Source organism: Nothobranchius furzeri, chromosome 1 (assembly GCF_043380555.1).
Source record: "Nothobranchius furzeri strain GRZ-AD chromosome 1, NfurGRZ-RIMD1, whole genome shotgun sequence".
NCBI classification, from domain to species: domain Eukaryota; kingdom Metazoa; phylum Chordata; class Actinopteri; order Cyprinodontiformes; family Nothobranchiidae; genus Nothobranchius; species Nothobranchius furzeri.
Window position 1 is genome coordinate 85,052,450 of NC_091741.1, and position 15,079 is coordinate 85,067,528.

The 15,079-nt window shown below is 43.1% G+C and overlaps 1 protein-coding gene across 2 annotated transcripts; it reads left to right on the plus strand.

Annotated features, from left to right (window-relative positions):
- Window positions 1–535: 535 nt before the first annotated feature.
- Window positions 536–15,078, plus strand: cstf2 (cleavage stimulation factor, 3' pre-RNA, subunit 2). Of its 2 annotated transcripts, XM_015948198.3 has the most exons (14): window positions 536–687; window positions 1,122–1,200; window positions 1,537–1,706; window positions 1,806–1,942; window positions 3,123–3,242; window positions 3,377–3,505; window positions 8,298–8,424; window positions 10,013–10,072; window positions 13,437–13,536; window positions 13,793–13,971; window positions 14,070–14,194; window positions 14,398–14,481; window positions 14,574–14,703; window positions 14,820–15,078. In XM_015948198.3, exons 1-13 carry the CDS (start codon window positions 591–593, stop codon window positions 14,697–14,699), a joined length of 1,533 nt encoding a protein of 510 aa, XP_015803684.1. In that variant the 5' UTR covers window positions 536–590; the 3' UTR covers window positions 14,700–14,703; window positions 14,820–15,078. The 2 variants fall into 2 exon arrangements, with proteins under 2 accessions (XP_015803684.1, XP_015803691.1); XM_015948205.3 differs by lacking the exon at window positions 10,013–10,072 and having other exon boundaries at window positions 537–687.
- Window position 15,079: the final 1 nt, after the last annotated feature.

Below are 15,079 nucleotides of genomic sequence, written 5' to 3' on the forward strand. Positions count from 1 at the left end.
GTCCGCCGATGTAATAGTTCTTAAACTAAGAGCGTCACTAAAGGTTCACAACATAAAAACGAATGCTTTGACTTTCCAAATATGTGCTCCTTCTAGCAGTTATCAAACACCACAGGTGTTAACAGTTGAAAATCAAGAGCACCCGTCATATTTTAACGGCTAGTTTTAGGAACATTTGTTAGCTAAGAGGCTCATTTAAAAGTAAAGATATTAATTACTGACCTGAAATTATGTGTCATCTTTGCAACTCTTTGTACTCCATTTACTGTCTAAGAAGGGAATTACGAGTTAGTAAACTTTCAACCTTCTGCCCATCTCAGCCTCAGCGCAGGAAAAGGCAGTGCCAATGGTTACCGTAGCAACAGCGCCACCTGTGTTCCGTCGAAAAGCGATATTAATTTCTCCTTCGCACGTGTTTGTCATTGCTTGTTATGTGTACAATGGGATGATATAAAAATATAGAAGCGAGAAAAAATAATGTCTAATAGGTTGAGAAGGATCACGCTGTTTGATTTTAAATATGGTCCTTTCTTCAACCGGATGTTCTCATCTTGCGATACGTTAGTGTCACACTAATCACTGTCCCCAAAATGGCGAACATAGTTGCCTCTTCTGTGGTTGCTGCAGCCGCAGCTGCCGCCGCCAATAGAGACCCAGCCGTCGACCGGTCTTTACGATCAGTGTTTGGTAAGATTAATATTCTTCCTTTCTTGTAAATGTGAAGTTTTATTTAATTGGTTCGTGATAAGTTGGAAAAATAACAGGCCCATGAATTGAGGCCAACGGACAACAATGCTCTGAGTAGCGTTGCTTTAATGTTGGGGCTGCATGGTGGCTGCATTAGCACTGTTGCCTCGCAGCACGAAGGTTGCAGGTTCGAAACTCGGCTGCGGCCTTTCTGCGTGGAGTTGCGTATTCTCCCCATTCATGCGTGGGTTTCCTCCGGGTACTCCGGTTTCCCCCCACAGATCACAACATGCCCTATAGGTTATAAATTGTAAGTTGCTTGGATAAAAGCGTCTGCCAAATAAATGAACATAAACATCGGCAATTTATTGGAGACAAAGAAACTGATACAGTTATTCACGTATTTTCGATATTTATGTTGTTTGCTGTTTTAGTTGGAAACATCCCGTATGAAGCTACAGAGGAGCAGCTGAAAGACATATTTTCTGAAGTCGGACTTGTTGTCAGTTTCAGGTAAGTGAAGGAAGGAACTAGTTTTTAATAGGTTTCGAATGAAGGCAACAGCAACATGACTTATTTGGTTGCTGGAAGACGTTTCGCTTCTGATCCGAGGAGCTTTGTCACTTCTCACTGGAAAATGAGAGGGTCAAGCTTATGAACTGTAGCTGTCTATTGTTGCTTAACGAGCAGAAACCACCTATGAATACACATCCTCTTTACCCCCCAGGAGGCTGTGACCTAGACTAGTTTTTAAATTACTTTTACATGCCTTCTCTAGTTTTAAAGCAAACAGAACCCCTTTCAGTGAGGTTACATCTGTGTATAATCATGACTGACTTGTCTTTTTAGATTGGTGTATGACAGAGAGACAGGCAAGCCAAAGGGATATGGGTTCTGTGAGTACCAGGACCAGGAGACAGCCCTCAGTGCCATGCGGAACCTGAACGGGAGAGAGTTCAGTGGTCGAGCTCTTAGAGTTGACAACGCAGCCAGTGAGAAAAACAAGGAAGAACTTAAAAGTAAGCTTTTCTCATTTCATTACTTAACATTTTTAAAAGTAGGCGTGGTTTTGTGTTAGGAGATGTTTGTACAAAGCAGCAGCTTGTATCCTCCTGCAGGTTTGGGAACAGGAGCTCCTATTATTGAGTCTCCATATGGGGACAGCGTTGCTCCAGCGGAGGCTCCAGAGTCCATCAGCAGAGCTGTGGCCAGTCTCCCACCTGAGCAGATGTTTGAACTCATGAAGCAGATGAAGGTTGGTGGAATTGTCGCCTCTGTTATGATTTTGTTCACAGAAACACCACCTGGCAAACGTCTTTCTATTTCTGACCAGATTAATTTTAAATCTATTATTTGATCAAATGCATGTCCATTTTAATCCTTTCTGAGCTATTCTAAATACAGGATTTTATGTAATCTAAAACCCCAGTAATATAAATCAACTCTGTAACAAGCTGCAAATAACAAAATGCTTAGGGTTCCTGAGCCATTAGATGGTCTCTCAGTCTAAGTTGAATTACTGAGATAAATGGACTTTTACACTATATTCACTACACACACACACAATATATATATATATATATATATATATATATATATATATATAAACTGGCTAGTCTCTTGAGTTAGGAATGTATTTATTCTACATGATATATAAGTCAGAATTACAAAGAAAAACATTATTCCAATTAAAACTGTGAATTTTAAAGTTCTATAGCTAAAATTGAATGACAAACCCATTGAACATTCAAAGAAAAGATAAAAACACAGAACTATTACTCAAGGCCAATGATAAATATCTAGCATAAACTAAGTTTTTGACTTTGAACAATATGCGTTTTGTTGGTGTTTACAAACTATCACATGACTTGTAGGCAGGTAAAGAGTTAAAGTAGAAAACTGGAACTGAAATTAAGCAATCTAAAATAGTTAGACTATAATGATGCTGCTTACTGTATAATGGCATGTATATAAATTGTCACACAAAGCACCTTACAGCTGCAGAAAAATGGCTATTTTATGCACTAGTGCTGTGCAGCCAGTTTGTCTCAGCTGCCAAACACACCTTCTCTTTGCACAGTTGGTAGTCTGCTTCATTAAGTCCAAGAAAACTTCCCACTGCTGATATTTCCCCCCCAATTGGGAAAGTGTTTTGTTGCCCCAGAGCTCCTGCTAGCTGGACTGCTCCATAGTGCTGAAGCTGATCCCTGAGGGGGTTTTGGGCTTCTGTTTTGAATTGGTAACTACAAATCTCTATGCACACCTTTGTCTATTGTTCTGCAAAGATGTTACAGACTTGTCAAATTGTGTGAAATGAAATGGAGATGGGGATGGATGTAAAGTAGGGTAATTAGTGTTTTATTGTGGACCTGAGATTTTTATTGTCATTGTTCTGTTTTTAACTTTTGAAGATTTAAAGGATTTTCTTCCCCCAGCTGTGTGTGCAAAACAGTCCCCAGGAAGCAAGGAACATGTTGCTGCAGAACCCTCAGCTGGCCTATGCTCTGCTACAGGCTCAGGTCGTAATGAGAATCGTCGACCCTGAGATTGCTCTGGTGAGGATGAGGAAATCTCACAAATCTTACCAATGAGTTAATCTTGACCACAATGCTTATAATTAGAATAATTACAGTTTAAGCTCCTGATTTGGTATTGAAACATTCTCTCCACTTGTTTTTGGGGTGTACAGAAAATGCTTCACCGTCAAACAACGGTGCAGCCGTTGGTGTCCAGTGGACAGGGTGGAGGAGCTCCACCTGTCAATCCTGCTCCTGCTCCTGCTCAGCCCAGCGTTCCGGTGCCTCAGCCTCAGCCTGTGGTAAGTGGGAAATGGATGCACGTTAGATTTAAATTCAGGTAGAACTTTATTAATCACTCAGGGAGTTTCCTCTGGGAAATTCAGTTTTTAGCAGAAGCACACCAACAGAAAAAACTGTTTCAACAAGAAAATAACTTTCCGTCCGTCCGCCCGCCCGCTTATCCAGAGACTGGTCATGGGGGCAGTAGCCTAAGGCGAGAGGCCCAGATTTCCCTCTCCCCAGCCACTTGGGCCAGCTCCTCCGGGGGAATCCCAAGGTGTTCCCTGGCCAGGTGAGAGACATAGTCCCTCCACCGTGTCCTGGGTCTACCTTTAGGTCTCCTCCCGGTTGGACGTGCCTGGAAAACCTCACCAGGGAGGCGTCCAGGAGCCATCCTGACCAGATGCCCGAGCCACCTCAACTGGCTCCTCTCGATGTGGAGGAGCAGTGGCTCTACTCCATGCCCCTCCCGAATGACCGAGCTTCTCACCTATCTCTAAGGGAGAGCCCAGCCACTCTTCGGAGAAAATTCATTTCGGCCGCTTGTATCTGTGATCTCGTTATTTCGGTCACTACCCAAATCTCATGACCATCGGTGAGGGTAGGAACATAGATCGACCGGTAAATCGAGAGCTGCGCCTTCTGACTCAGCTCTCTCTACACCACGACAGACCGGTACCATCTGAGCCGCGTTCCGCTTGGACTGCCGGTACCTGTCAGCTGCCTCTGGAGTCCCACAGGCCAAAAAGACCTGATAGGACTCTTTCTTCAGCTTGACAGCATCACTGCAGATGCAGCACCAATCTACCTATCGATCTCACGCTCCAGTTTTCCCTCACTCGTGAACAAGACCCCGAGATACTTAAACTCCTCCACTTGGCAGGACCTCGTCCCTGACCCGGAGAAGGCATTCTACACTTTCCCGAATCAAGACCATGGTCTCAGATTTAGAGGAGCTGATTCTCATCCTAGCTGCTTCACACTCAGCTGCGAACCGCTCCAGCGAAAGCTGAAGATCACGTTCTGATGAAGCCAACAGGACCACATCATCTGCAAAAAGCAGAGACCTGATCCTCAGGCCACCAAAACGGATGCCCTCCACACCTTGGCTGCACCTAGAAATCCTGTCCATAAAGATTATGAATAGATTCGGTGAAAAAGGGCAGCCTTGGCGGAGTCCAACTCTCACTGGGAACGAGCCCGACTTACTGCCAGCAATGTGGACCAAGCTCTGGCACCGGTCATACAGGGACCTAACAGCCCGTATCAGAGGGCCTGGTACTCCATACTCCCGGAGTACCCCCCACAGGGCCCCCGAGGTACGCGGTCAAACGCCTTCTCCAAATCCACAAAACACATGTAGACTGGTTGGGTATATTCCCACGCACCCTCCAGGATCCCCCTAAGGGTATAGAGCTGGTCCAGTGTTCCACGGCCAGGACGAAAACCACATTGCTCCTCCTGAATCTGAGGTTCAACAATCCGACGGACCCTCCTCTCCAGAACCCCTGAATAGACCTTACCAGGAAGGCTCAGGAGTGTGATCCCCCTGTAGCTGGAACACACCCTGTGGTCCCCCTTTTTAAATAAGGGGACCACCACCCCGGTCTGCCAGTCCAGTGGGACTGCCCCCGATGTCCACGCGATATTGCAGTCAGCCAACACAGCCGCACAACATCCAGAGCCTTAAGGAACTCCGATCAGATCTCATCCACCCCTGGAGCCTTGCCACAGAGGAGCTTTTGAACCACCTCAGTGACCTCAGCACCAGAGATTTGAGAGGCCAACCCAAAGTCCCCAGACTCTGCTTCCTCACTGGAAGAAAATAATTTAAAAAACCCGACCGGAGCGGAGGCAGTGACTGACGCGTGCATGAGCCGTTTTCAGCTCTGTCTTGTCAAATGCACAACATACGTTACGAAAAAAGTAACTTTAAATATTCAACTGAAAAAGAGGCGAGCTGAAGAAAACCTAGGGAGTACTGAAGAAACGTGAGCAACAGTGAAGCAAGCACAGAGATCCGTTGCTGTCTGTGTGTGTGCGTGGGCCGGAGCAGAGTTTTGTGTGTAGGGAGGGGCGGGCGCTCCATCTGACTGGCCAATCGCAGAGCGTGAAGGCAGTCAGTTACCCAATGAGGATTTTTCTTCAGCACGATTACAGATATTTACGAGTTTTACTCGTTTCTTGCTCGTATTAGTCAAAAATGCTTTATCCGCGGCTCATCCCTAGCTGTAACCACCCTGCCCTGCCTCCTCCTCCTTGCTGCCTGCCGGCTGTGATCACAAGCAACAACAGAGTAGTTCCCGCTGCTTCTTCGGGAAACAGCGCAAAAAAAATCTATAAAACAGGATCTTGCAGGCGTGGCGCTGGGATTTCAGCCGTGGCGGGCCGCCACGGCTACGCCTATGTAAGGGAAACACTGAAACTACACATCTTATCTTTAAAGAAGGAATGTGAGAAAATATGAAAACATAGCAGCCGTATTCACACCACATCTTGATTTTATTGCAGAGTTATTCAGGCTGATTGTCAGGTTTTGTTCATCATCACCAGCATGTGAATGTATGTGAATGGATGAATGATGCAGTGTAGTGTAAAGTCCTTTGGAGTCCTCGGACTCTGAAAGGTGATGTACATGTGCAGGTAATTTGTCATTTAACATTTTTTCTTTCTCAATCTTTTCTAGAAGCGCTGCATGTAACAAGTCATCAAATAGCACAGGCCCTGTCTTTGGCAGAGCCCACATAACTAGCTTTAAGTCTGGAAGATATCAGCTGTAGCATGAATAAAATAGTTACATTCACAGTGACATTTACGTTTATATTTTGTGCTAGTTCGTTGTTATTGCTGCAGTTTTTTAAAGCAATTATCAGTTAAGTGTAAACCAGATCAAGTGAAGAGAGAATTTCAAGTCTGATCTAACACCTTGTCCTGTCTTTCACACACACACACACACACTTTATTCCTGAAGTGTTTCCTTTTCTAAAAACACAGAGAATCTGCTGTGAGAATGGGCAGCGCCTCCCCTCTCCCAGCGATCTCAGGTGTTCATGTGTGAAAACCCGGTTTATAGGGTGCTTGGGCTTTGATGTTCTGCTATAGCAGCTTCAGATCTTGTTGGTATTTATTCTGCAGGGCGGTGCACCTCCACCAGAGGGATGAAAGAAAATACATTTATGTCAAATGAGCCTATTGGGTATTTGTCTGGGGTGGTAAAGTAGAATTAGGTTGACTTGTTTGTTTTTAATAAAGTTTAAAAATCAGATTGTACATTTTGTATATTAACATTATCCAAAGTTTCTTATTTTGTGCTTTTTTCATCTGTCACAGCATCACCCCCATTCACAGGTTTCTCTGTTTTTTTTTTCTCTTTTTCCCCATTAGTGTTACAAATCATTGTCCATCTAATCTCCTGAGACAACGCTGTCCTCGGCTGTCTGTAGTCCATGTTCAGAGTGGTACACGCTAGAGGCCTACACAGGAAGCTTTAAAATCCACTTCGGCTGATTCTCTGACCATTACTGTGCTTTCTTGCAATATTTTCATCCAATCTCAAACCCATTCATTAACAAAACAAAGACTTGTCCTTTAGGATCAAACACTTATATGCATAAAGTGTTATATTTCAGAAGAACAAACTGGCAGATATTTCCATCCTTTTCTCACGTTTTATACTCACCAGTCTCAATTACCGTACCACCCTCAGCTGTACTCACCATCTGAACAATAATCTTGGGACTTGTGGTTAATTTTAGCCACCTGTATCTGCTAGATTTGTGTTGGGTCTTGTGAATCTTGCAAGACCCCAGTTCCAATGCAGAGGTCTGCTAATAACCCTTGTTTTCCTCTCCCTCCTACCAACTGTCCCTAGACCTGTGGCTTAGTTTTAGCTACTCACTCACTCACGCCTGTTCCCTCTATAGTTGCATACAGAGCCCGTTACACACCCTAAAGCCAAACTGCACTGTGACTACCCTTTAAACAGGCAGATTACAGCCTAGTAATAGTCTCATAGTCAAACTGTTAAGTGTCCAACAGGTGAAGATGGTGGTCTTTATGAGACATATCCAGGGTATCCGCGGGTCCTTAAAAAGTCTTAAATTTGCTTTTCCAAATTTAAGGCCTTAAAAATCCTTAAAAATGACAAATAATCCTTAAATACAGTTTCCAAAGGTCTTAAATGTCCAAAGACCCAATAAACAAGATTCTTTTATTTCTATAAAATTTTCATAAATTTCTAGTTAGTGTTCAGCATTTTTTGTGTACGATCTTGACGTAAGCGGAACCGTACACATTCAGTTTGTTGCGAAAGGGGGCTATTTTTAGATGAGCACATTAGCTGGTTAAGCTAGTGGGAGCTTGCGCCATGGGGAAGTGCAAGTTTAATGGTAACTGGATGGTTAATCCCACGTTGGCGACGTGGTTAGCATCGGTTCCAGGCAATAGCTGGGAATTATAGCTTAAATTTTAAAAAATTGCTTAAATTTGGTCAAAGTGGCCTTAAAAAAGGTCTTAAAAAGTCTTAAATTTGGCTCCCTTAAACCTGCAGATACCCTGATATCCAATCAGACTAAACATATTTTATTGTAGAATAAATAACCAAACAATATGGCTCCTGGACATGTATGAACATGAAGAGTGAGCCAAGCTTATGTCAGTTTTGTAAATATAATTATTTGTTAATCAGCTTATCATTTATGAGGTTTAATAATAAAATTGATTTTTTTTAGTTAAGTGTTTCACTGAAAGAAATATTTAGGTGATGTTATTTTGAAGTTGGGTAAATAAATGTTTACTTTCTCTTTCGATCAGCCTGGCATGCATGTCAACGGAGCTCCTCAGATGATGCAGCCCCCCAACATGGGTGTTCCTGGACCAATGGCAGGACCAGGACCTGGACCCGGACCTGTACCTGGACCTGGACCTGTTGGACCACCAGGTAATAACTACGAGAAATGGATGTTGAAAGATCAGTATGTCCGTTTTTTATTAGTCTGTGATTTTTGTTGTTAGTGCTGGTTAGGTTGTTCATGAGCATGATATCTGCTCTATTGTCACTCTGTAGCTCAGGTTCTCATCTTTTGTTGCTGTTAAGTTGATGTTAATTGGCTGATTGAGCAAATATAAGTAGTTTGGAGTAAGTAAAAACTCAATAATATATATTCAGGATATATGTTTAAACTACATTTTGGGGGAAAAGCTTCTTTTGTGTTTCAAGTTTAATTTTTGTGTGTTGCCATTTTGTGGAGTAAATTGTTACCTATTCAGGCTTTATTTAATAAATTAGTTGTTTTAAAACTATTTACCCTCTTGCTGTAGATTCACAAAGTATCAGAATCCTCTTTATTTTCCAATGAAGAGAAAATATTCTTTAAAAGTGCTTTTTATGTCAGATTTGTGTCAACCTAACTGGAATCAGCCAGGATTCTTCTAGGTCTTCTTCGTTTAAATCTGCATCTTTTAATCTGTGATCACTTTAGGAGGTAGTTTAAGATGCTGGTTGAGTCTGTACAGATGCGTCTTAAAGCAGACAGGTTTTCTGCCTAAAGTGCCACACGTCCATGACGTTGAGTCCAAAGAGACATCCATGCTGAACCGAATCTCTGTGGACTGTCGTCTGTGAACGGATGCTGACATGAATCAGCTGCTGGCATTTTGCTGCAAATTGTCTGCACAGACAGAGCTGTAGTTATGTTGTTACTAATTTATAAAATGGTTACCATGGTTACCGCTGCTGATAGGTTGGAGATTGAACAAGTGTAGTAATCCTATCCTAAAGATCACATTTGTCAACCAACTCTCATTAAACTGTAGTAATGACTTAAGGTGGATTCTTCACACACTGATGTAGATCCATAGCAGGGCATCATTTTCTAAAGCTTGGAAACATCCAGAAACTCAGTGAAGCCGAGTAGCCACCAAGCTTTTTCCTAGAAGAAACTAAATACGTAAGAGCTTTGGTTCCAGAGATGACATGAAGATCCCATTAATGGTTGGAGCTCAGCCCGAAGAACCAGGTTTCCTATGCAGAATGGAAACTCATTTCATCTCCATAAAATAAGTCATGAAAAATTAGTTTTGAGACAAGCCGGAGCCTGGTAATTTTAGGCTAGATTAGGGTAACTGCATGGAGTTTTAAAAAATGCTAAATGTTGTCTAAATAAAAGCAGGTAATAATAAAATGTGCAGAAATTCAGAGTCTGAACACATTCTGAATCCACTTTCTGCCAAAGCTTTACCCTGTCATGCTTCTCCATGATCACTAGGTGTCACTAGAGCCTCAGCTAATGACTAACCATCAGCAAAGCTTCTCAGTAGTAAATAAAATGTTTAGTCTTCATCCTGCTCTCAAACATTTGCTGATTTCTGTCTATGTAACACATGTAACACTCTAGTTCTGAAACACTCTCTCTTTAAAGCCTGTTTTTTTATGTGTGTGCATGAAATGACTTCATTAGCTCCAAACTGCTGCTTTGCTCTCTTGAGACGTGTGTCTCCTGTTCTTTCCACTCTTAACGCTGGCTCAGGAAACCTACAGCATTCTCCCACAGGACCGACCGGACCAGCTGCTATTGAGCGGCCTCAAGGTATTGCTGTCCTCCATCATTGTGCTGCTGTCCAAATGCAAGGCAAATCGTGGGATCAGTGTTGGTTTTCCACTTGTTTGCAGACTGCATTTTTGCTTTTTTGTGCACCATTTAGACACCCTGCATCTAGTATTTTTGTCATCCCTGCTCATGAAACAAACGGGAGGTCAGCATTATCAGAATTTCAGAACAATGTGCGTTGCCATGGAATATACAGAACTGGAACACAACAGTTTTAAATCATTTTTATTATTCTTAAGCTAGGCTTATTAAAATTTTATTTAATGTTGTTAAAACTCCTAGTAATTTGTTATAAGACGATTTGGCTTTCCCTCTGCTCTCCAGGTCATGTAAAATAAATGTCTGGAAGACAAACACCTTCTGAGAATACAAAGCAGCAAACACTGATGTGAATAAATTCCTTCAACACAAGTGTGACACAGCTGCTAAAGATGCCAGGATGCCAACTAATGAACACTACAACATCATTCTTAAATACTAAGTGTGTGCACAAAAACCCCGTTAATTAGTTAGTTATGCATGCATGAAGGTAATTGTTTGGTTTTAACAAGTATTCTACACCAGAGGCTCATTTGCAAGGCTCGTCCCCAGACGGGGCTTTTAGCTACCACTAATACTTACTAGCAATGGTAATGATTAGAACTATAATATGCACTCACTGGTCACTTTGTTTGGCGCACCTGTTCCATTGGTTAACACATAATTAATCAGCCAGTCACATGGCAGTATGCATTTAGATGTCTGAAAGTGGTGAAGATGACCTGCTGAAGTTCAAACTGAGCATCAGAATAGAGGAGAAAGTGAATTTAAGTGACTCTGAACATCACATGGTCGTTGGCACCAGATGGGATGGTCTGAGTTTTTCAGAGACTTTGGGATTTTCACCCACAACCACCTCTAGGGTTTATAGATAATTATTCAAAAAGAAAAAGCATCCGGTGAGCAGGAGTTATGTGGATGAAAAAGCAACAGCAGTTCTGAACCACAACAGGGTGAATCTTGGAGCAGCTGGACTCCAGCAGCAGAAGACCACACCAGGTGTCTCTCCTGTCAGCTAACAACAGAGAACTGAGGCTACAGTTCACATAGAATCACCAGAACTGGACCAGAAGAGACTAGGAAATGTTTCCTGGTCTGAGATTGGGTTTCAGCTGCAACATTCAGATGATTTGGTCAGAATGTGGTGTTACCAACATGAAAACGTAGACCCATCCTGCCATGTGTCAATGCATCAAGCTCCTGATGGTGTAATAGTGTGGGGAGATATTGGCCCAATTCCAAAACTCGCACTGCACCCTGGTCTTCAGCAAAGTGCACTTGGAGGAAGTGTGCAGTAAGGCTTCGAGTACGTGGTACAAATTTGCAAATAATTGCTGAATTGAGACAGGGAGCATTGGGCCATCAATCGCAATACTTGCCGGGATGCTGGTCGCTGTAATACTTAAAAAAATAAATAAAAACAACATTCAAACAACTATTTGAAATAATTTTACATTAGTTACTGCTTTGTCTAAAAGTTTTAGAGCATCAACTAACCTTCCTAAAATTAGCTACTTTCATTAGAAAGTACATGTTCAGAAAAAGAATTGAGCCTGTTCTCCCTCAGCAATGGATTGTGGGTAATACACTTCACCCAAGTCCACATCCATGCAGACTTTGGTGAAGTGCGGATCAAGGGTGCAAAAGGAGAGTGATCAACTTCTGCACTTGAGAATTGGGACTCCCTGCGCACTCGCACCCCTGGTTGGGACCGTGCGATTGAAGGGCGTAAATGTGGATGTGCAAGTATTGGGATTAGGCCTTTTTGCTCCCACTCCGGACCTTTTATGGGGCTTCCACACTAGCGCTGGCTCTATCCTACCTGGGTACAGTAGGAAATTTTCACATCCACATAGCCTGGATTTTTTTCCACGGGAAGTTGGTCTGTTTTTCCAGCCCTCTTCCCAAGGCAGTCTGGTCAGGCTGAACTGGTCCAACACCGACTGCCGACTGATTGGCCGACTCAACTTCACGCCTACCATTAGGGGGAGCCTCCGATTGATGGGTAGAATCAGCCAGCGGGGGCTTCCAGTATAAGCGAGTCATTATCATTCTGGACACTGAGGAGGAAACAAGGCCTCTAACTGAAGCTGTCTCTTTTTCTCTGTCTCTCTCTGAAGAGCACACATACACAGACTGCTCTGCCGGGCATGAGCTGTGCCAGGACAGACACAGCAGAGCACAATGCAATACCAGAGTCTCTAAATAGTTTGTCTCCAAAAGTAACATTCCTCATAGCCACCTTTGTTTCATTTAAGGGATACACAGTGGACTTCTCTGCAGGTCGTTGCCCCACCCATGTACTTAGAGATGTGCTCATGACATCTTTGAGCCAATTTGGGAGACCACCCATATGCTCAATCGCATCCGCATTCCTAAAGATGCATGTAATCAACCCGGCCAGGCTGAGTGGAGCCAGCTCTAGTGTGGAACCACCAGTACCACCTGAGCCTGGATGAAACATCACAGCCTACCTGAGTATTGTTGCTGACCATGTCCATCTTTTTATGACCACATGGACCGATCTTTTGATGGCAACTTCCAGAAGGATGATGCACCTTGTCACAAAGCTCAGATCATCTCTAACTGGTTTCTATACTATGAGCATGAGTTCACTGGACTTCAAAGACCTCCACAATCACCAGATCTGAGTCCAGTCCAGAACATTTGGGATGTGGTAGAACAGGAGGTTCTTATCATGGATGGAATTGTGTGATGATGTCATGTCAATAAGGACCAGAACCTCTGAGAATTGCTTCCAACACCTTGTTGGATCTGTCGAGGTGAGCCTAATAAAGTGCCCAGTGAGATAAAGGATGTGATGGTTGAACAACCTTTTTCTTATTTATTTGAATCTAACATTTCCAGATGGAGTTCTTTCAATCCGTGCATGCGGGTGTGCACTATTACAGCTGCACTTCTTGTTTAGCAGCCAGAAGGTGTTCTGATTCTGGATCTATGATCAGTAACAATCAAAGTGTTTTAAATTAAGCCAGACTTTCTACAGACTGAAACAATTATCATTGTTGAGCTCTCCATGCTTGCTGTCGTTTATATGTTTTAATCAGACAATTTCATGTCTGGTTTCTTGTTTTAATATAAGTTTTTGTGTTTTTAGACTTTTGGGTCATTTCTAAATGAAATTGGAATTTTTTTTTCTGTCCTGTCCCTGAACACCTGTGTGCTTAGGCTGATAATTAACAAACTCCTTTTGTCTGTCTGACATTTCAACTCCTCTAGAGACAGAGTTGTTTTTGCACTTAAATAATTTCAAAAAGCTGAGCGTGTGGTTTCCTCTCCTCAGGACCAGGCGGTATTCCCCCCAGAGGGCTGCTCGGAGATGGTCCCAATGATCCCAGAGGAGGAACTCTGTTGAATGTCACCAATGATGTCATCGACCCCAAGTAAGCTGTTTACCTGATTCACTTTAGCTCAATAGCTGTGGGCTTTTGGAGCACGAGCTAGAGCTTTTACGTCTTTTAACACGTTTAGATTAAATCGGCTCCAGTGTATTCAGGCCCAAGCTAGCTGGGAATATTACTTTAAAATTAGAAATTCATGTAAATGAGAAAGCATCGACCATTTTAGCTTTAGACACCATTTGTAGGATTTTTTTTTTTAACAGATTAAAATGGTTTTTAATGCAATGTGTACATTTAGTCGTCCTTACATGGGAGCTCCGCCCCCTCACCAAGCTCCGCCTGTACATATACCACAAATGGGAGGTGCCCCCCCTCCAGAAATGAGGGGACCTCCGATGGCTGAACCACGACCCATGATGATTGATCCACGAGGACCCCCAATGATGGAGCCTCGAGGACCGCCAATGGAAACCAGAGGTAGAACCATAATATCTCTATGGCACTGTATTTATGCAGATTTGTTGCAGACCTCAGATCAGTTTGGCTGACTGGACGACATTTGTTTCTACTTCCAGGCCGTGATCCACGGGCGATGGATACTCGTGGACCAGTGGCGGGTCAGAGGGTTGCCATGGTGCAGGGTATGCAAGGCCCTGTCCCTCATGGTATGCCACCAAATGCTCCTCAAGCTGCAAGACCGGTAACAGCTCTTTAATTTGACACTTATTAATTTGGTCATCTAACAGCATTTTTTGGTCTGTCCTTGTTTTCTGTTTGTGCACAAAACGAAAAGATTTATTTGATTGTAAATATGAACTCAAATCAGTCTGACTCATCTGTCAAACAGCTTATGCAGAAATCAGTAGGTTTGTAATTCCCAATAAGAGCTTGTTTGTTGTGCAGGGTCCTGGCCTTTCTGGTGTCCCCCCATCAGGAGGAGGCTTCAGCCCAGGACAAAGTCAGGTCTCCACACAGGACCAAGAGAAGGTGGGTGAACTGGAACCATCACTGCAGGTTCTGATCAACCTGGACCAATTATTACAGTAGATGATTGTTTTTCTGTTTCTGTCCTGGTTTAGGCTGCCCTAATCATGCAGGTCCTACAGTTGACCTCAGAACAGATCGCCATGTTGCCCCCAGAGCAGCGACAGAGCATCCTCATCCTCAAAGAGCAGATTCAGAGAACAGCCAGTGGGGCGCCTTGATTCTGTGAGTCATCAAACTCCTGAGAAGGCGAAGCTGACGTACTTCTGGCAGCATCATTCCCTGTTGTTCGTTTTCTTTTTTCTTTTTTAAAGACGGTTGTTTTTTGCCCTTTCCTTTAGGTCAGGATGTGCAGACTGTCCTGATCCACCAGCTTCAACAAGCCTGAAGTCTTCTTTTTTCTTCGTTATCTGCATTTTTTCTTCTCATCTGTTTTGTATGAAGGTGTAATGGGTTCAAAACTAAGAGCACCTTCCATAAGGCTGATGCTTTTAAACAGCGAGCGGTTGCAAATGGACCCAAAAAGATGAAACAAGTTTTCTTTAGAGGGTACTGTTGTCTTAATTCTGGATACAATAAACAATAAATAAAACAAGAGAAT

Bases quoted from the DNA above. Each gene is read 5' to 3' on its own strand.
- cstf2 (XM_015948198.3), top strand. From the start codon at position 591: ATGGCGAACATAGTTGCCTCTTCTGTGGTTGCTGCAGCCGCAGCTGCC. The intron at 1,201-1,536 runs GTAAGTGAAGGA...TTGTCTTTTTAG, and splicing joins GGACTTGTTGTCAGTTTCAG to ATTGGTGTATGACAGAGAGA. The intron at 1,943-3,122 runs GTTGGTGGAATT...TTCTTCCCCCAG, and splicing joins AACTCATGAAGCAGATGAAG to CTGTGTGTGCAAAACAGTCC.